Genomic DNA, 22,249 nt, shown 5'->3' with positions numbered 1-22,249 from the left:
TGTATCTTATAAATGTTTCATTGATAGTGCTTTTTTCTTTTGTATCTATAACTGTTAGTTTGCCTTCACTCTTATAAGCATAGAAAAGCAAAACACTTTTTTTAAAAAAATAATTATAACTTTTTATTGACAGAACCCATGCCTGGGTAATTTTTTACAACATTATCCCTTGCATTCACTTCTGTTCCGACTTTTTTCCTCCCTCCCGCCACCTCCTCCCTCCCGCCACCTCCTCCCCCAGATGACAAACAGTCCTATATATGTTAAATATGTCACCTAGATACAATACATGTATGCAGAACCAAACAGTTCTCTTGTTGCACAGGGAGAATTGGATTCAGAAGGTATAAATAACCCAGGAAGAAAAACAAAAATGCAAGCAGTTTATATTCATTTCCCAGTGTTCTTTCTTTGGGTGTAGCTGCTTATGTCCATCATTTATCTTTTTTTTTGTTGTTTAAATATGAAACAAATGGAATTTATTTATTTATTTATTTATTTATTTTTTAAAAATTTTATTTAATAATTACTTTATATTGACAGAATCCATGCCAGGGTAATTTTTTTTTTTTTTTTTTTTTTACAACATTATCCTTTGCACTCGTTTCTGTTCCAATTTTTTTCCCTCCCTCCCCTAGATGGCAAGCAGTCCTTTATATGTTGGATATGTTGCAGTATATCCTAGATGCAATATATGTTTGCAGAACCGAACAGTTCTCTTGTTGCATAGGGAGAATTGGTTTCAGAAGGTATAAATAACCCGGGAAGAAAAACAAAAATGCAGATAGTTCACATTCGTTTCCCAGTGTTCTTTCTTTGGGTGTAGCTGCTTTTGTCTGTCATTTATCAATTGAAACTCAGTTAGGTCTCTTTGTCAAAGAAATCCACTTCCATCAAAATATGTCTTCATACAATATCGTTGTCAAAGTGTATAATGATCTCTAGTTCATCTTTGGTCACAAATTTCTTCCTCCTCAAGTCTGAGAGGTAAACTATGCTATGTTCCTCTAGTTTATTTATAATCTCATTCTTTATGCCTAAATCATGGACCCATTTTGATCTTATCTTGGTATATGGTATCAAGTATGGGTCTGTGCCTAATTTCTGCCACACTAATTTCTAGTTATCCCAGCAGTTTTTGTCAATATTCTCATCCCAAAACTTAGGATCTTTGGGTTTGTCAAACACTAAATTGCTATAGTTATTGACTATTTTGACTTGTGAACCTAACCTATTCCACTGATCAACTAATCTATTTCTTAGCCAATACCAAATGGTTTTGGTGACTGCTGCTTATAATACAGTTTTAGGTCAGGTACAGCTAGGCCACCTTCATTTGATTTTTTTTTTTTTTTCATTAATTCCCTTGAGATTCTTGACCTTTTGTTCTTCTATATGAATTTTGTTCTATTTTTTCTAGATCATTAAAATATTTTCTTGGGAGTCTGATATAGCACTAAATAAATAGATTAGCTTAGGGAGTATTGTCATATTTATTATATTTGCTCGGCCTATCCAAGAGCACTTAATATTTTCCCAATTATTAATAAATCTGACTTTTGGTAACTTTGCTCATATAATTCCTGACTTTCCTTTGGTAGATAGATTCCCAAATATTTTATGGTATCAACAGTTATTTTGAATGGAATTTCTCTTTGTATCTCTTGCTTTGGATTCTGTTGGTAATGTATAAAAATGCTGAGGATTTCTGGGGATTTATTTTATATTCTGCAACTTTGCTAAAGTTATGAATTATTTCTAATAGCTTTTTGGTAGAATCTCTGGGGTTCTCTAAGTGTACCATCATATTATTTGCAAAGAGAAAACACTACTTTTCAATTCAGTAAATATCCTAAATTTAAAACTCCCTGCTCAGTCCTGAGGAAATGAATATTAAAGCTAGTACTTACCTTTAGATAACTAACTCTGTATTGTATGCAGGTAACAAACATGGAGAGGGTGAGGGGGAGTAAAAGTAAGAATAAATAAAAGTATTCTAGGAAGGGGATCTAGAAGGACTTTGAAATGACAGCTGAAGCTAAGCCCTAAAAGGAAGACAAGATTCTAAAAGGTAGGAATTAGAGATACCCAGTCAGGTTGGAAATTCTTGTAATTCATTTGGCTAGTTTGCATAATGTGTGAAATAAAGTTGGAAAGATAAATAGAATCCAGGCTACTAAAGACCATAAAAACCAGATTCAGAATTTTTTTTTTGTCCTAGACACATTCATGACTGCCAAAAAGTGAGATGGTTGCTCATAAGGTTAAGGTTTGGCATCTTTGTGAAAGATAATTTGATTATTTTTTGTTTATTTTTTTGTTACTTATTAAACATTTTTGTTAAGCATCTACTATGTCAGTCATTGTGCTAAAGCACTAGGGATTGGAAAGTGCCCGTCCCTGCTATCAGGGTTGTTTGCAATCTAATAAGGAAGACAATATGCAAATAACTACATATAGACAAGCTATATGTGGGATAAATACTACATAACCGAGAGAGAAGGCAGTAGGATTGAGAGAGACCAGGAAAGGCTTCTTAGAAGGTGGGATTTTAATTGGGACTTGAAGGAAGCCAGAGAAGCTAGAAGGTGGAGATGAGAAGAGAGAGGCACAAATAATGAAAATGCATGCGGCATCAAGAGATGGAGTTCCTTGTTTGAAGAACCATAAAGAGGCATCTAGATAGCACAGTGAATAGTGCATGGGCTTGGAATCAAGAAGATTCATCTTTATGAGTTCAAATCTGGCCTCTGATGCTAGCTATGTGATTCTGGACAAGTCACTTAATTCTCTTTGCCTCACCTCCTCATCTGTAAAATGAGCCTCAGACACTGTAGCTGTGATCCTGAGTAAGTCATTTAACCCTGCTGGGTCAAAGGGTATGCACAGTTTGATAACTTTTTGAGCTTAATTTCAAATTGCTCTCCAGAATGGTTGTATCCATTCACAATTCCATCAACAATCCATCAGTGTCCCAGTTTTCCCCCATCCCCTCCAACATTCATCATTATCTTTTCCTGTCATCTTAGCCAATCTGACAGGTATGTAGTGGTATCTCAGAGTTGTCTTAATTTGCATTTCTCTGATCAACAGTGATTTGGAGCACCTTTTCATATGACTAGAAATAGTTTCAATTTCTTCATCTGAAAATTATTTATATCCTTTGATCATTTCAGTGGATGCATTCTTGAGGATAATATTTCTAATGGGTAAGAGGACTTTAGGAATAAAAAGTTTACAGAAGTGAGAAAAATGCAGAAAGGATACAGTAAAGCACATCAATAAAATTTTTTTTGTACACAGAAAAGGTCAGTAGGAAATATAACCAGGATAGTTATATTACTACTATATTGACTTCAACATACATGTTTTTAAGATACTATGAGTTTCATAATTTTTTGTTTTGTATAAATTTAGCTGTTTGTATTTTATGTTTAATAACTAAGACATGTGCTAAATAACACATGCTACAGACCAGGCATGCTTGCTAACCACTTCTCTCATTTAATATTCACAAAACTCTGAGAGATAGATGCTATTATTCTTAATTTACAAATAAGGAAACTGAGGCAAACATACTAAGTTAGGAAGTATCTGAGGCTTGATCTGAACTCTGTACAGGTCTTATGACCTTAGATCCAGTGCTCTATCCACTGAATTGTCTGAGCATAGGTAGTATAATTTGAATTCTCACTTGTAAATTGAGGAAGCTATTTTAAGGCACTTAAGACTGTATTCAGTGATGGAGATAGATTAACAGTTTAGATATTGGAAAAAAAACCTCTTCAGAGGAATTAATTGAGGCCTGGAGCCCAGAGCTGCTTAAGAGTATGACTTGCTAGCCATTGACACTTCACATATGCTAGACTCTGGTAGATAGAAATCCTATACCTAACTGTAAGTCTTGAAAAGATGATAGTAAGGAGCTTTTGTTTTATTGATGATGGAAGGATTTTGGGAAAGCCTAAGTGCACTGTATAAATGAGAGTTTGAGGCTTTGGTTACTATGATGGTTGCTATTTACTGGATAAAATACTGAGCCTAACTTTGGATATAACTTTTGTCAGAACATGAGCAAATCAACACATCACAAGGAAAACAAAACTACTTCCTCAGGCTGGGGTTGTGGGATGGCTAAGTCTGTTCTGGTAAGTTTCTTAGAGGGGAAAATTCACACATGTATATCTTGAATATATATGAGATAAGTGTCTTTTCTTCAGTGAACTCAGACACCCTAATGCAGGTTTAAGTACCTAGTGCCTGGCTCAAAGACAATCTCTTTGCCAACCCCCTATCATGTCTACAAGGTGTTGAAATACATAGAAACTGGGTGACTTGTTGCATGGTTACACTGAATCAGCAAGAGACCTCATGACTTCCAGCTACTGCTTAGTCAGGAAACACCTTGGGATCCATTTACCACAGTTATTACCATAATACCTGGAGCAAAACATTTGGATTGAACAATCTCCCTCCTCCACTCAACTATTGACCTGCCTGATTTATTTTTTTTTAAAGTTCCAAATTCCTTCTCCCTCCTGCCCCCTCCCCTACCGTCTGAGATCAGATTTGAATCCACATCATCCTGACTCTAGACTTACCTCTTCACCACTTAGCTGCTTTTACTAATTATTTCCTTTGTATCCTGTATATGGCTTGCTTTGTTGTTATATTTGTTTGCATGGTCTCTCCCCTTCTGCTGCCCTTCCCCAAGCTATAAGTCTCATTAAGGATAGGGACTGGTTTTTTTGCCTCTTTTTGCATCCCCAACATTTAGCATAATGCCTGGCACATGTTGTTGTCATCATCATTCAGGTTTTTTTACTTGGGTCAGATTCATGAACCCATTTGAGATTTACTTTTTGACAAGTAAATCTTTGACTATCCTGGGGCAGTTTGTTTTTTTCTGTTTTTTTTTTTTTTGAAGTCAAATTTGAATGGTCATGTGGACTTGGACCTTAGGAGGCACTTAATGTTTGTTACTAATTGATTAAGGTCCCATTTTTGAAGAACATTGATAGATATTAGAAGATGTAAAATTGATAAGGTTTTGCCCCAGACTTGTTAGGGAAAACAGGGGAGGCTAGTGTGGTAGAAAAAAAGAAAATGATTTGAGGTCAGAGGTGACTTTGGGCAAGTTGTTCCAATTACCTCCTTTAAAATAGCTTTTAGATTCTACACATGAATAGATTTTGCCATCAAGGAAATTTTTTTCTCTCTTTTTTTTTTAAATTAAAGCTTTATTTTCAAAATATACATGGATAATTTTTAACATTCACTCTTGCAAAACCTTTTTTTCTTCCCTTCCCCCAACCCCTCCCCTAGCTGGCAAGTAATCCAATATATGTTAAATATGTATAATTCTTCTGTGTATATATTCACAATTGTCATGCTGCACAAGAAAAAATCAGCTCAAAAAGGAAAAAATAAAAAACAATGCAAGCAAGCAACAAAAGTTGAAAATATTATGTTTCAGGAAATTGAAGGCACTTGGTTAATAAGTAGTAAGCAGTGCCAAGGAACTGATTATCTAAGCCATCTGACTGCAAATTTAATGTCCTTTCCACTTTATCTCACTGAGTCAGATATGAAGAGTGTATAGTCCTCTCCCACCTTCATCTTCAGCTCATTGAGGAGATGCAACTATCTTGTAACTTTGTCTTTAGAGAGTACTGTGGGCCTCTTGAGGTTTTCATGTATCTATAAATAGCAGCTCAGACTAAACCAGGTTTTCTTTTTTTCCTTATTAAAAAAAAATGTATTTTCTTAGTTAAACATGTAATTTTTTTTTATATAATTCTTTGTGAGTCATGTTTGGAGAGAAATCATAGCAAAAGGGAAAACCCACTAGAGAAAAAGAAAAGAGAAGAAAGGGGGAAAAAATGAACATAACATATATTGATTTACATTCAATCTCCATAGTCCTCTCTCTGGATGCAGATGACATTTTTCATCCAGAGTTTATTGAGATTGCTTTGGATCACAGAATTGCTGAGAAGAACCAAGTCTTTCCATAGTGGATCATCCCATAATTTTGCTACTATTGTATACAATATATTCCTGATTTTGCTTGTTTTGCTCAGTATCAGTTTGTGTATATCTTTCCAGGCCTTTCTAAAATCATCATGTTCATCATTTTTTTGTAGAACAATAATATTCCATTACTTTAGCAATTCCCCAGTTGATGGGCATCTACTCAATTTCCAATTCTTTGCCACTATAAAAAAGAGCTTCTACAATTTTGCACATGTGGGTCCTTTTCTCTTCTTTAGGAATTCTTTGAATCACAGACCTTTAATAGTGACATTGCTGGATCGAAGGGTCTGCACAGTTCTATAGTCCTTTGGACATAGTTCCAAATTGCTCTCCAGAATTGTCTAATTATTTCACAACTCCACCGATGTATTAATGTCCCGATTTTCCCACATTCCTGTTAACACTTATCATTATCTTTTCCTGTCATCTTAGCCAATCAGATAGGTGTGAAGTAATACCTCAGAATTGTTTTTAATTTGCATTTCTCTAATCCATAGTGATTTAGAGCATTTTTTCATATGACTAGATAGCTTTAATATTTTCATCTAAAATTTTTTCATATCCTTTGACCATTTATCAGTTCAGGTGAACTCAGGTGTTTTTGTTTTTGTTTTTGTTTTTGCCGAGGCTTGGGTTAAGTAACTTGCCCAGGGTCACACAGCTAGGAAGTGTTAAGTGTCTGAGACCAGAGTTGAACTCGGGTCCTCTTGACTTCAGGGCTGGTTCTCTATCTACTGCATCACTTAGCTGCTAGAAATTCTTAAAATTTAAATGGGTTAAATATAAGCTAATCCATGAATTATTACCATTTTTATCAGGCAAACAGTTTAGCTCATGTAAAAGGTCAGAGCTGGAAAAGACCTCAGAGAGTCCCCTTATTTCACACACAAAAAAAAGGAACTAGAAGGGTCTTATAAGGGAAGATCAATTTTTGAAAAGATTTTATTTTTGTTTTTCATCACCCTTGTTTCCAGATATGTAACCCTACCCCAACTTCTAGGGGCAGTTAGGTGGTAAAGAGTCAATAGAGTGCTATTGACAATAGAGTCAAGAAGATGAGTTTTCCTAATTTCAAAGCTGGCCTTAGATACTTACTAACTTTGTGACTCAAGTCACTCTCAATTTCCTTATCTGTAAAATGAGCTGGAGATAGAAATGTCAAACCAGTCCTTTATTTTTGTCAGGAATACCCCAAAAATTGACTGAACAAAAACTGCAACTACTTTTGGCCAAAGATTTAAAAAGGACAGGAGGCAAAAGTTCAGCCAAATTAATTTGAGACTTATTCTAATTGCTACTGGGCTAAGCCTGGCCATTTATAATTAGTGATACACTGTAATGGGCTGAAGCTCTAGTTGATGCACTGAGGTCCCAAGCACGTGAGGCTAAGTAGTAATTGGACCATACTCTATTAATATATAAATATATATGCTTGGAGAAAGAATGGCGCCCATCCACTCTTAGTGCGAGTCCTGATGTGTTGTTTAGGAAATGATGATTTTGGTGGGTGGAGGCAGAGGGGCAGGATAGAGACTGCTGGCTGATTCCTGTCACAGCTCATAAATTGCTAATCCCCCTTTACCTCCCCCCCCCAAAAAAAAAAAAAAAGATTGAAGATTTTCCCTTAACCTGAAATCCTAACTCAGGCTGATTTTAAAATATGCGATCATCACAATACACCATTCAGTTTTGAGTTTTCTCTTCAAATCCTACTTTGTAGCCCAGTAGAGAGTCTGATTTCTAATCTTGCCTTTGACCCTTTTTAGTTGTGTGCTCCTAAGTACCTTCTCAAACCTATTTCCCTCCATAAAATGATGATGTAATGGCACTTACCTTACAGATTTGCTATGAGGATCCAATAACATAATAATATAAAAAGTTGGGAACTTGGTACATATTTCCTTTCATAGTGAATGGGGGATGCGGGAAGTTTTCTGGAAGCGAAGAGATATGGGGAAGGGATTGTGGGATATTTACTTCCTCTGTTAGTTTGGGCAAGCTATATTTTTGGAGGTATTCTTCTATTTCATTTAAGTTGTCAAATTTATTGGCATAAAGTTGGGCAAAGTAACTCCTAATTATTGCTCTAATTTCCTCTTCATTAGTGGCGAGTTCTCCCTTTTCAGGGGAGTTGCAAGCTCCCTTTTTTAAGACTAACAATTTGATTTTCCGCTTTCCTTTTTAAAATTAGATTTACTAAGGGTTTGTCTATTTTGTTGGTTTTTTCATAGAACCAACTCTTAGTTTTATTAATTAATTCAGTAGTTTTTTTACTTTCAATTTTATTGATCTCTCCTTTTATTTTTAGAATTTCAAGTTTAGTTTTTGACTGGAGGTTTTTAATTTGTTCCTTTTCTAGCATTTTTAGTTGCAAGCCCAATTCATTGACCTTCTCTTTCTCTCTTTTATGCAAATAGGCCTCTAGAGATATGAAATTTCCCCTTATTACTGCTTTGGCTGCATCCCATACATTTTGGCATGATGTCTCATTATTATCGTTTTCTTGGGTGAAGTTATTAATTATGTCTATGATTTGCTGTTTCACCCAATCATTCTTTAGTATGAGATTATTTAGTTTCCAATTATTTTTTTGGTCTACTTTCCGCTGGCTTTTTGTTGAATGTAATTTTTCATTGCATCGTGGTCTGAAAAGGATGCATTTACTATTTCTGCCTTACTGCATTTGAGTTAGATGTTTTTATGTCCTAATATATGGTCAATTTTTGTATAGGTTCCATGAACTGCTGAAAAGAAAGTATACTCCTGTCTCTATTACATTTTCTCCAGAGATCTATCATATTTAATTTTTCTAGTAGTGTATTTACCTCTTTGACTTCTTATTTATTTTGTGGTTTGATTTATCTAATTCTGAGAGTGCAAGGGTGAGATCTCATGGGGAAGGGGTTGTGAAAGTGATTGGGAGCCTCTGCCCTGAGACCTCATCTTGCCACTCTAGGGCCCAGAAGAACAGGAACAGAGACATTCTATGAAGGGTGTTAGTGGCGTGAGGTTTTTCATATCATGTTACTTTGTTGGTAATTATGTCTTGCAAAGACTGTAAACTGATACATAATCATCTCCTTTTGAGCAATAGCTTGCCTGGGTAAAGCTTCTTTGTGGCAAGAAGCCAGCCAAGATTATTACAAAGGACTTAGAGGGGAGGTAGAATGAGGTGCACACACAGCTTTGGTTTCTCAGAAATTCAAACATGGCTTTCAGCTCTTCTAAGAGGGAGAGATTGCCCAGAGTGGGTGCATGGAACCTGTTGAATAAATAGATGAAAAGGGATTTACTAAGCACTCTAGGAGCCCATCCAATTGGAGGAGATAGTGAAACAAAAGAGGTCTTAAGGGTACAGTGATTGGGTCCCTAAATTAGACATTTCCAGGTGTCTAGAAGATATTAGCAGCTAGGTGGTCCAGTGAGTAGATCCCTGAGCAGAGGATTCAAACAGAATCTCAGATGCTTATTAGCTGTGTTTAGTAAGTCACTTAACCCTCTGCCTTAGTTTCCATAATTGTAAAATGGGGAAAATAACATCTACATCTCAGTTGTAGTAAGTTTATCTTTGTAAAGCAGTTAGCATAGTGCTTGACACATAGTAGATATTTATAAATGCTTATCTTGGGGCAGCTGGGTGGCGCAGTGGTTACAGACCCAGCCCTTAAGTCAGGAGGACCCGAGTTCAAATATGGTCCCAGACACTTAATACTTCCTAGCTATGTGACTCTGGGCAAGTGGCTTAACTCTAATTGCCTCTGCAAAACAAACAAACAAAAAACTTAAAAAAAAAAAAAGATTGTCTTCTCCTTGGCAGAGCAATGGTAAGCCAGATTTGCAAGTAAGACCTAGATTTGAATTTCAAACTCCTTTTTTCTTGCCTGTATGACCGTGGATATAGCAAAAGAGCATCTTAAAATCAGGCTTCAGGCTACTTTCCTAGTCTATGGAATAACTAACTGAATGATAAATGAAGTTCTTTCTCCAGGTGCTGTGATCTTAGATACAAAATGACTCGAGTGCTTTAAATATAATCACTTATTTCATAAAGACGCCTCAAAGAGTTAAATGACTTAACCTAAGGTTTCCTAGAAGTTAATTAGGAAGTTACCTTAGTCACATTTTCCAAAAGGAAACACTGAAGCCAAGAGAGGAAGTCATATTACTTTCAGGTTCCTGGGTATCTAGGCTTTTTGACTCTTGTCTGTCTTAATTCTATTGCCACATTATAAATGTCATTTATTACATATTAGAATTATTAGTTATTATTTATTAGAAACAATGTGACTTATGTCAGATAACAAAAGGTTTTATGAAGTTTTTTTTTTTTCTCTTCCAGGTAAATCAGGAATTCGTTTACCAAAATGTGGCGGTTCTTGGCCACTCTGTGCAGTCTGGTTGTACTGACCAGTGCTCGGAGTACATTGTCCTTCCCTCCTCTTTCAGATGAAATGGTCAACTATGTCAACAAGCTCAATACTTCATGGAAGGTTTGTCTTGGGAATGTGCAGCCACTAACTAGGCTATTGGGAGGGAAAAGGACTTTTTTATTTAAAAAAAAAAGACAAAGCAGTATAGAAATATAGGCTATATGCAAAAGTAATTTTTTTCTCAGTATTTTATTTTTCTAAATACATGTTACATACAAAGATGGCTCAGCGTTCATTTTTGTATGACTTTGTGTTTCAAATTTTCCATATAGGTTAAACTCTTGAAATATGCAAGAGTATTTAAGACTTATGTGAATCTACTATTAGAATGAAGCTTAAGATTGTAAGAGGCTGGAGGAAAGAACTGCATCAGCAACAATTTCAGAATTAACCATACTTGCACGTAGCACACATAGGATCCTCTTGCTTCACTTAACATATATTTATTCTGGTCATCTTAGTTCAAAGTAATTCCAGAAATTTTCCTCATTTATGACTAAAATTGTAACTGCCATTCAATTAGCTCTAAGCCCCTACTCCAGTTTGCTTACTAACAAATTGGAGAAACCTTTTTCCATAAGTAGTTATTCATTGTATGTATCCAACTTTTTAGCCATTAAGACTGCAAAAGTTTTTTTTCATCCTCTTGAGATCTCTCATCAACCATCTAGAATGACAATTAAAACTTGTAGTCTCCCACAAACTCCTTATAGAATAAAAGTTTAACTATACCTCTTTAAAATTTCAAGTCCTCTTAAAGAAACAGTTTCTATAGTCTCTGTAGGTGAGGCTATTGAAGCTAGTGTTCTCCAAGTTGGGGGACTGTTAGTAGAAAACTGAATTGGATAGAGAGGTATCTTATTTTGTTAAAATATGCCTTATAATTGTCTACCACTGAGATAAATTCAGTAGCCCAGAAATGACTTCTAAAGATGAATTTTCTTTTTTTGGGGAGACGATCTTTTTTCCCCTATTACTCAGTAATGACCAGTAAGTTTTGTTTTAGGCTGGGCATAACTTCCGTAATGTGGACATGAGCTACGTCAAGAAACTCTGTGGTACCATCATGGGTGGAGCCAAGCAACTACCTCAGAGGTATTGAGTGATGGGAAAGGTACAACCTGAGGGAGAAGAGAATATTGTTGGGAAATCCTGACCTTGAGCATTCAGAACACTGGGCCCCAAGATGACATCTTAAGTATTTACTTCATTTTCACTATAATGTGATTCTTCTGTGCATGAGTGTCTCAGAAGTTTTTAAATTGATGCATATAAATTAACACAGGCCTAAGGCCTGAGAATATACTGAGATGTAGTTATGAGAGAGACTGCTAGGCCTGAGGGCATTTGAGTCTAAGGAATTTGGACATCCTGTTTGTTATAGTTGTTTAGTCTTAAGAGCCATGCTCCCTTTCCCTCCCACCCCCTTTTAATCTTTGGGAATGGGGAGAGGCAGAACAGTCCCATTTGGTTTCTTGAAACAAAATTGTGTTCTTTTCTCAGATTGATGTTGGCTGATGACATGAAACTACCAGAAAACTTTGATGCACGGGAACAGTGGCCAAACTGCCCAACCATCAAAGAAATTCGAGACCAGGGCTCCTGCGGCTCTTGTTGGGTAAGAATGAGGGGCTAGAGACAAGGTACTATAGACTGCAGAATTACTTCAGACTTGGAGTAAAGAAAAACCTAGAAAGATTGTTTCCATTTTATATATAAAGGCAAGTGAAATAATATTTAGACTCTCTCAGGGATAGTACAAATAAAATGCTTAAAATCTCTAAACATGATGCTTATACCTCAATAACTCTGGAAAATCTTCCCTTCTTAAGGCTTCATTTTTTTCCCCTCTGTAAAATAAATTAGATGATATTTCTCCCCTTCTGTCTCTTCCCCCCTAGCTTCTTCCCTCACTTCCCTCTCCCCCATTCCTTCCCTCTACATCCCCGTAAAGTAATTGGGGTTAAATAACTTGCTCAGTGTCACACAGCTAGTAAGGGTCAAGTGTCTGAGCCTTGGATTTGAACTCAGATCCTCCTGACTCTAGGGCCTATGCTCTATTCACATATAGTTGAATCCTAATTGCTCCTAATTGATTTCTTTAAGATTTCTTTCAGCTTCCCTTCTGTCACTGCTGTATTGCTCTGTAAGAAAGCACCCTCTTTGTTATCCAATTACAGCATTAGGAAAAAATACAGGGAATGGGGTATTTTTGGGGGGAGTAAGGAAAAGATGGGCTTTTCTGTCCAGAATTCTTAAATTCAGCACCAGTAGAGAAGGATGACACAGTACAGTTGGGATAGTAGTTGTGGTTGCCCAGTTATCACCCCTAGATACTGATTCTTGAATCATTCTTGGTTATCTCACTCATTTCATTTTTTTTGCCTCTGCTTGGATTTGCTTCCATAGGCATTTGGAGCTGTGGAAGCCATTTCTGACAGGATCTGTGTGCATACTAATGGTTATACCACTGTAGAAGTGTCTGCTGAGGATCTGCTTAGCTGCTGTGGATTACAGTGTGGGGAAGGGTAAGTTTTGGTCCTACAAGATAGTGAGGATTGAGGCCCAAGAGTAAGCACTAGCTTTTAGTTTCTTCCCAAGATGACATCCTGTCATTGAAGATGAATCAGTGGGAAATGGAAACAATTAGAGCTATGTAATCCATGAGCATTAGAATCTGTCTTTTCTTGAGAAAATAATTATGAAAGACCCCCATCTGTCTTGACATGTGGTATACCATCAGCCCTGAAAGGATATGCTAGAGAGGGACACCTTTGTCATCAGGGTAGAGATCACATCTTTCTGTTGAAGTAAAGAAGTGTGATCATAAAATGTTTGGAAAGATTATACAAGAACAGACATCAAGGTTTATCCTTTAGGATAAAGAAGGCTGTAGTGAGGAGCAAAGGAAAGAAAATCAGAGATAATACAAAGGCAAGAATCAAGGTTTATCCTTTAGGATAGAGAAGGTTGTAACAAAGAAGAAAGGAAAGAATTCTGTACTGTAGAATCAAAAGACCCGAATTTTGTCTAAACAGTGGGTGACTTTGATTGAGCAAGTCACTTATCCTCTCCTGAGTGTCAGTTTCCTTCTTTTGTAATACGAGGGGGCTGGGACTAGCTGACCCCTTCCATGACTCCCTTATCTCCCTTGAGAATCAAGGATTTAATTCTCAAAACCCATGTTTCTTTTGTGCTTTGTTTTGCAGTTATTTTGAAAAAGTATATATGCAAATAAGATAAGTTTGAATGGATGAAGTATGTCACCACTTAGCAGAAAGTCTGGCTCTTAGGAAGTTATTACTAAATATTAAGCTGCCAGGCCAAGTAGGGAATCAATCAGAAAAAGCTGATGTCATCTTGAATATCCAGGACAAGGAGAGGTGATATACTACTCTGACTTCATCTTGATTATTGTATTCACTTCTGGGTGCCACTGTTTAGAAAAAACACCAATGAAATGTTACTCAAAGATCAGGGAACTAGTTTGGCTGAAACTTAGGGGAAGAAAACATACACACATGTAAATATAATATGTAAAGATGTATAAATGAGAAGGTACTCCGTAGAGAAAAGGAATTAGACTTGACTTTCTTGTCTGTAGGGGTGGAACTTGTCCCTAGGAGCCATAAACAAAAGTTAAAAATAGATTTCAGATTGACTTAAGAAATATCTTCCTAACAAGTAGGATGAGTTCACTGTTACTAGTAGTCTTCAAGCAGAAGGATTAAAGAAATCCTATGATCCCAGCTCTCTTCTATGATTGGTCTTCTAATCCTCCAATTTCCCCTTTTCCCATAAAAGGGGATAGATCTAATGTTATAAAGCTCCCTTTAGTTTTCATGTTCTGAATCTGATTTTTGCTACAGATTGGATTAATGAATCCCCTTGTTATTCATCTGCCACTGCCTGGATTGCTTTTCAAACTGCACCAAAATAATGGTCCTCTCTAATGTTAGCCATCTTTTTCTGAATGCCTCAGGTAGTCTTAGAGTAATCATATTTCTTCTTGGAGGAAGTGAGCCAGGAAGCAAAAATAGGGGTATGGTAGTGACTTTGGGATAAAAGGAAGGATTTGCTTTAGCTAGCCCATTGCTTTTGGTCATTTCTACCTAAGAGATAAATAGTAGTATCAGAAGTCTAAATTAAATTCCATCTAATTTTATTAACCCTTCTAGTGATAGGTATCTTACTAATTACTGAAATAGCTTGTACTTGTCTCACAGATGTAATGGTGGCTATCCTGCTGGAGCTTGGAAATATTGGATCAAGAAAGGCCTTGTATCTGGTGGCCTTTATGACTCCCATGTGGGTAAGTATCCATCCTTTAAAATGTTTAGTTAGTACATATTCATGAATTTAAGTGTGTCTTTCTTGCCAAGTCAGTTATGGTAGGATTAGGGAAAGAAAGGAAGAAAGGAGCTTTGATTTTATCCTTTTGATTATCTGAATAGATTTCTGAGAGAGAATTTCCTCTGATCCCTCAGGGACATCATTAGACTAGAATTCAGAAGACTTTGTTTTTATCTATATAACTTTGGACAAGTCCCATTTTCATCTTTTATGAAATGACAGTAATATTTATCCTTGTCTCTATAGTGAATGTGATATTAGATTTGCAACTTCCCTTCTTTGCTGAGGTAGGGGATTATGGTTGTAGAATATTATATCTGCCCTCATTTAAGTTGGTTGGCTTTTATCTGAACTATTTTTCTTTTATTAGAAGAATGGAAGATCTCTTAGCTAGGGAAGTGAGGAGAAATATATTAGGAAATGCAAGTGATAGGAGGGAACAAAGATCAAAAAGAAATTAAAGGAATAAAATAAAGAAAATTGCCAATGTAATACTTTCTTTGCATAAATATTTTAGGTTGAGATTTTCCCAGTTTAAATGGGATGGATAAAAAGATTAAAAGGATGTATTGGTTCTTCTCATTCTTAGTATTATAAAATCTGTTACTGTAATATCCTGCTTATGAGTTCATGGGAGAAATGCAGTTAAGTGCCACAGGATAAATTGGTTCCAAGGAGGCCTTTCCTAGGAACCAAGGCACAGAGTAGATAAAATCTTAACCCCATTGCTGTTTGATTTTATTAGGCTGCCGACCTTACTCCATTCCTCCTTGTGAGCATCATGTGAATGGTTCCCGCCCTGCCTGTAGTGGAGAGGGAGGAGATACCCCTAAATGCAACAAGAAGTGTGAAGCAGGCTATTCTCCTGACTACAAAGATGACAAACACTATGGTAAGCAGGACTCAGGATTTGTATGTATATATATGAAGAGCCAGAATTAGCAATAAATCTTTCTATTCCCTTACAGGGGCTGTGGGGTCTGGTCTTTGCATCCTACATCAGTTCAAGTTTTAAGCTGGAGGTTGACTAAGCGTACTCGAGGCTTTAAATAAAAACAAGGGAAAGCAGGATGCATCTTCACATCCAGATTTTATGTGTCCCATGTAGCTCTTGAAGTGAAGCTGGTCTAATTTCACAAAAATTAGGAGCTCAAAAAATACATAGCCTTCTCTCTTGTCCACAGTGCTCTATGTTTAGAAATGTTTGAACAGAAAGAATATATTAGACAGTCTTTCAACAGCTGGCAGCACAAAACTGCAGTCTTGCTTTGGATGCTAAGAATGGTGAAAATAGGGCAGGGAAAAGAAGACAGATTGAAATGAAGTTGCAGTTACCCATATCCTGTTGAGTGTGGAGTGGATAAAAATCAAGTCTTGGGATTCGGACCCAAACGACTATTCTGTCTTTCAGGATCAACCGCTTACAATGTACCCTCAAGTGAGAAGGAAATCATGGCTGAGATCTACAAGAATGGTCCTGTAGAGGGAGCTTTTATCGTGTATGCTGACTTCCTTCAGTACAAGTCTGGTGAGTTGAGAAAGTAGAACTAGTCCAGAGAGGGCCAGAGAGCCATCAGGTGAAGTATATGGTAGACGTGACTGTCTAGTTGACGTGTTCATACTAAATAACTGTTTTTGAGCCTCCAACTCCAGTATTCTTTCTACCCATCCCTTCCCCACTCTTCCCTAATGATAAAGCTTTCTGGCAAACACACGATTAATGCTGACATGTCTCAGTTCACACATCTCTTCCTTGACTAAGGTGCCAGGTGTTCTTCCTTTTTTGCCCCCTTTATTCTGCATGCTTTTTAGAAGGAAGCTTTCATGCTTTTTCCTTTATAACTAGAGTGAGCGCTCATAAGTATTGCTTGATTTCAAAAACCATGAGATTGTTGAACAACCATAAAAGCTACTTCTGAGGACAAGTTCTTTGCAGGAGTTAGGAGGAAGTGATATGAAGTTGGGGGGAGGCAGAGATTAATTGCCTTGGACCATGATCCAGCATCAGTCATCCCATTGTATCATTCCCAGGAGTATACCAGCATGTGACTGGAGACATGCTTGGAGGCCATGCCATTCGTGTCCTAGGCTGGGGTGTGGAAAATGGTATTCCTTACTGGCTGGCTGCCAACTCCTGGAACACAGATTGGGGTGATAATGGTGAGTAAAAAGAGCTGGTAAGCTACATACAAGAACACTTGTCTCTCCTTTTTCAAGGGCTTATGAAGTAACAGTACAAATCGAATCATAGGTCATTTGACCCTATAAAAATACCTAACACCCTGATTATCATCTCACCAAAAAGGAGTTAAAGCCAGCTAGGGACTCATAGAGGTGAAGAAAGTGGACATGAATTTCTCATGCCTAGAAACAAAACGCTGGGCCAGAATTTTATCCCCATATCTTTCCCTCAAGGGGTTGCTCTAGAGAATTTTTAGAAGGCAGGTGGAAGGGGTTGTGATTTGAGATTAAGGATAATTTGCTTCCAATGCTTATCCCAGGAAAAAAATGGGATTGGGATAGAGGTATGGGTACTTTATCTTAAATGGATAAGTGAGAGTGAAGCGTCAGTACTTAATTGGAATGGATTTCAGAGTTTGTGTTTTTTTTTTTTTTTTTTTTTTAGGTTTCTTTAAAATCCTTCGTGGAAAGGATCATTGTGGAATAGAATCTGAAATGGTGGCTGGAATTCCCCGAACAGAGCAATATTGGAAGAAGATCTAATCTGCCATTTGTCCAATTTAATTTTTTTAAAAAGAAAGAAAACTTGAAAATGGGAATAAGGTGAATGGGGGGAGGGAAAGGAATATTTTTAAAAGACTGGAGCTAGAGAGACATGCTCTATTATTCATATTTTCTTTAAATGGGAAGGTTGAGATTTTAGACAAATTGGACCTTAATTTGGTTGAGCCAAATTCTTGCAGTCTTCCAGCTCCATCCATAATATAGGTACATACTTCTTGGTCTGGCTCCACCTAATAATGCATGCCATTTCAAGTTTTAAGTAATTCTGTGAATAGCACATAACACTGCTGGTAAAATACTAGAGACCTATGATGCTTTCTTTTAAAAAAGTCTGTTCTTATGAATGTCTCCCAATTCCCAGTTGTCATGACTTCTGCAATTCCTTCTCCCTCCCCCTCCAACCACCACCAATCTTTTGCAGTCTGAAATAGCCAGGAACCAACAAACCAACAATGATTCAAGGGAAAGGTGTTTTTTTTTAATTTTGGTTTTGTTTTTAAGTTTTATCCCACAGGAATGAGGGTTTGGTTTTTTTTTTTTTTTAATTTCTTGAGCAGGAAGGAGGTAGATATTCTCAGAAATCAATTTGACTCCCACATAATTTTGTGGGGGGAAGGTCCTCAAGGCTTCAGCATCTTAATGTGTCCCAGTTCTATTAACAATCCCATATTATGCTTACTTGTCCTTAGACCACTTTTAGTACCAGTCAACGTGAACCAATCAAGCTTTGCAGTATTGCACATACTTTTTTGTGAAGAGATACCAATAAATATATAAATCTCTATTTTTGTTAGTATATCTTGGTTGATCATACAAAGAATTGCCAGGATCACTTGTACTCAATAGATTAAGTTTGAGCCTATCGGAAAAAAAAGCTGGATAGGTAATAATCTTTCCCTCACTACTCCATCCCAAAGGCAATATTCCCTCTGCTGATGTCTCTGGGAAAGGTGGAAGATGAACAGGACCCTTCTGGCCATAAGAGAAACAAGCTCTTACTGTTCTTTAACCTTTAAAGCAATTTAACCTTGATATTGTTTTTTAGTGACTGAAATGAAACCCACAACCCTTGTGCCAATAAAAAATTTCTCTTACTTTTTTTTTTCTTTCTTGGTGAATAATTGGGGGGAGGGATATGGTATTTCTCCTGAAACTAAAAAGGGCTTTAAGTAAAGCCAAGGATTCTTTTGTTTTGTCTTTTGGCAGTCTCAAAGCCCAAGAATTACTCTCAGAATTTCATTTTCAAATACATAAAAACAATTTTTAAAAAACAGCTTATGCTTTTATATCTTTATTTTATACACTTCTGAAATACCTTGTTTTATAAGCCCTTTTGAATGAACTAGTAAGGATGAAATCCTTATATTTTAGGCGAAGAAAGATGGCTAATAAGTATAGTGACTTATTCGATTATGAAAGGTATTAAAATGGTATAGACAGGTTCTGAGCTACAAATTTCATTAGTTAACAGTTCACTACAAATTTATCATTACCTTGGCTCATTCAGGGAGTCTTAGAATATTAATATTAAAGTATTATTACCTTGGGTTACAGAATTGTATTAATGTTGAACCATTTCAAGTAATCTCAAAATAAAAGCCTTTTATTTTGCTCATTTTTCCCCCTCTAGGCATGATAAATAATGGACACCTTTTTTCCTAAAGAAAACAAAATGATCAATTCACACCCTTTCACACAACTTTCTCTGAAAGTTTATACAATATTCCACAGCTGTGACCACCACCGAAGAGGGGAGCTTTTTGCTTTTTGTTTCTTCCTGTATACATTGCCACCTCTAATACTGTTGTAAGGTTGATACAGGCGTAAAAAATAGAAACTTCTATAAATAAGATAAATGGAGGAAAAGATCTAAACAATCCTATGAAATGACATGGCTTGGCTCAAAAGAAAGTATTTCTCCCCCTTCCTCTCCCTCCCAAATCACATATGAAAAGCCTATAGAGGTGGGACACTACTGACTTATTTTTACTGGCCTTTGATACAACAGTTGTAGTTAAAGAGAGGGTAATAGCTTCAGAGACTGGGACAGTTTTGAAGCACCTACAACATGGCTGCAGCAGGGAATTGTTGACAGAAATTGAAAATCTACAACTAGAAAGACTGGCCTTCAAGAAAAGTTGCCTCTCTTTGAATATTTACATTTGAACAAAGGAAATGTGTAATATTTCGGAGAGGAAACTGAACAGATTTTGAAACAAAAAGTTGAAATGTTTATGTTGAAAGGTTCTCTCAGAGTTGTGTGAAAGGCTTAAGGAAAATACAATGCAGAAATAGGCACTGGAGGAGGGAAGGAGTAGAATACATAAAGGAAATTTCTTTGTGAGGGTTCAAATTGAGATTAAGTAACATTCATAATCTGCAAGCTATGGCTTCCCCTAGTTTTGTCAGTCAACAGTATTATAAATTATATTGTATTATATTATATAACCAGCTTGGTAATGCAATTTTTTGGCCACAATTCTTAAAATCTGCCAAGTTTTAGAGGCATTTTATTTTTCATTCATAGGAATAACCACATCAAAGAAAGCACAATCCTTTAAAAATCAAAATAGTAGGGGCAGATGGTACAGAGCATCTGTCTGGATTTGGCAGGATTAGAGTTCAAATTTGGCTTTTAACACTTACTAGCTGTGTGACCTTGAACAAGTCACTTAGACCAATCTACACACAAATTCTCACACCATCTTACCTAATCATTTTTTTGTTGTGCCACTGTAGAATCCCAACTTTTTTTTTTACTTTTCACACTTGGGCATTAAAAACATTACAGAAACTTTTACAAATTTTAGCCTTTATTAGAGGCAAGCAGATTTTCCTTCACCTCCTAGAATGGGACTCGGGTACAATACAGGAATTATCCATTATTTTTCCTTCTGAAACCAAACTCCCTCCAAAAAAAGAGGGGTGACCACAGAATTAGCCTCTAACCCTCATGCAATGAAATTTAATTATTCTTAATGAACATTAATGACATTCATTCTATATTCAAATCAATAAAAGAAAAAACAAAGGGAACAATGAGCAAAAGAATCTATTACACATTCAGGAAACAAATAGAAAAACACACACGAATCTTACTAGACAGTGTCCAAAATTCCAAGTACTAGTAGGGTCACTTCCGATTAAATATATTTCATTATAATCCTATAATGAAGGATTCCTATGAAAACAAATCTGGCAGTCTCATATATAATAATTTGAACAAAGTTGTAGCAATTTTGCCAGCTAAGTAGAACATTCCCTTTTTATTTTTATATTCTTCTCAACAGCATTTCAGTTTCTGAGGATTTATGCCATCATAAGAGTTTTAGAAGGATAAAAGAAAAAAAAACTCCTTTAAAAATATTCCACTGAATATTGAATTTTAGTCTTGAGATGACTTGTCAGTGTTCCCCAGTCTGAACATATTCTTCTGTGGCCTGGGACATGGTGCTGAGATACTGCCAGCTTAAAGCAACCAAAAGCATGGCACATGATAAGTAAATAGGTGAATAGTGATTCCGAGAGATCAGTTGACAACTGGGAAGATTTTGTTTCCGAACCGAGGAGATGATCTGCTTTGTCTTGCTGGAAGATGGGTCTGAGCTTGGGATTCTTTGATAAATCTGTCGGAAGGAGGAAAAAAAACCCATAAAATATGCAGCTGGTTTTTTTTTTAATTGTCTTGATAACACCCCTCCAACCCGCCCCCCTGTTTTGCTGTATGGCAGAATTGCTACAACTTTGTTCTTATGTAGGAGATTCAAAGAGTTAGAAACAAGTCCTATACTATAAAATTTCGGGGGGGGGGGGCGCAGGGGGAGGGAGAGGGGAAGCAAACACTGTAGAGAGGAGGCAAAGTGAACATGGAATCAGAAATCAAGGGTTTGTTCTCTCTGTGCAAATCTGTAGGCTCTGATCAGACCCTCTTCATAATGGCTAACATTTATAAAAAACCTATGTGTCAAGCACCGTCCTTGACAAAAAATAAATACTGGAAATACATATAAGGTACATGCTAATATTCCTACTTGTCCAAGATTATATAGCTAAAAAGTATTCAAAAGGCTAGATTTGACCATAAGTCTTCTGACTCCAGGGTCAGTGCTATGCTTCCCAAATGTTTTACTTGTCTTATTTTTTTTTTTTTAAACCAGTAAAGGCTTCCCACTTCCATATAAGAAAATAGTAGCTATTTCACAAAGCTGTTGTGAGGTTCAAATGAGAACTTGTGTGTGAAATCCATTTGTAAGGCTCCTCAAACTCCTGCCCTCAAAGCAAGAGATTTTGATATAAATATTGATTCTCCCCCTTTCAAACACCCTAAAACACTCGGTTTCTTAATCTATTCATTTTCCATGAATTCTTCCATTCCACCACAGTCCTCTTTTCTTCAACCTTATCATATTACTGATTACACGCACCTAGGTCTCAGTTTTAAATCATTCCCACCATTGCATCTTAACTCCCACACACATGTTGCTGAATGAAGTTGGAGAAAATTAATACAATTTCTGATGGGATCCATTACAAATTTGTTACATAAACTTAACTCTCCCTGTTAGATAATTCTACTACACCTCCCCTTATCAACATGACATCTCACTGTCCAGTGGCCCTTTAAAACCTTTTCATCCCATCTCTTCCCACTCTCTCGGCTAAGAACCTTGCCTCATAGTTTTAGA

At 36.5% G+C, this 22,249-nt stretch overlaps 2 protein-coding genes across 4 annotated transcripts in view; one reads left to right on the top strand and one right to left on the bottom strand.

The window, feature by feature from the left end:
• The window catches only part of CTSB (cathepsin B), a 29,673-nt gene extending 10,836 nt beyond the window's left edge, over positions 1-18,837 (top strand). Inside the window, exons 2-10 of one of the 2 annotated variants that reach the window (XM_051975975.1) lie at positions 10,376-10,526; positions 11,473-11,561; positions 11,970-12,084; positions 12,876-12,994; positions 14,693-14,778; positions 15,565-15,711; positions 16,231-16,347; positions 16,851-16,979; positions 17,446-18,837. In XM_051975975.1, coding sequence (XP_051831935.1) covers positions 10,401-10,526; positions 11,473-11,561; positions 11,970-12,084; positions 12,876-12,994; positions 14,693-14,778; positions 15,565-15,711; positions 16,231-16,347; positions 16,851-16,979; positions 17,446-17,543 — 1,026 coding nt within the window. In that variant the 5' untranslated portion in view covers positions 10,376-10,400 and the 3' untranslated portion in view covers positions 17,544-18,837. Of the gene's footprint in view, positions 1-10,375; positions 10,527-11,472; positions 11,562-11,969; positions 12,085-12,875; positions 12,995-14,692; positions 14,779-15,564; positions 15,712-16,230; positions 16,348-16,850; positions 16,980-17,445 lie in introns of those variants that run through there. The other variant, XM_051975976.1, reaches the window with a different exon arrangement.
• A 1,522-nt stretch (positions 18,838-20,359) lies between these two features.
• The window catches only part of FDFT1 (farnesyl-diphosphate farnesyltransferase 1), a 37,430-nt gene continuing 35,540 nt past the window's right edge, over positions 20,360-22,249 (bottom strand). For both annotated transcript variants that reach the window (XM_051975974.1, XM_051975973.1), the window contains one exon: positions 20,360-21,190. In XM_051975974.1, coding sequence (XP_051831934.1) covers positions 20,969-21,190 — 222 coding nt within the window. In that variant the 3' untranslated portion in view covers positions 20,360-20,968. The remainder of the gene's footprint in view (positions 21,191-22,249) is intronic.

This window comes from Antechinus flavipes, chromosome 2 (genome assembly GCF_016432865.1).
Source record: "Antechinus flavipes isolate AdamAnt ecotype Samford, QLD, Australia chromosome 2, AdamAnt_v2, whole genome shotgun sequence".
Taxonomy (NCBI): domain Eukaryota; kingdom Metazoa; phylum Chordata; class Mammalia; order Dasyuromorphia; family Dasyuridae; genus Antechinus; species Antechinus flavipes.
Note: the sequence above shows the minus strand (reverse complement) of the source record. Positions and strands in the feature narration are given on the sequence as shown.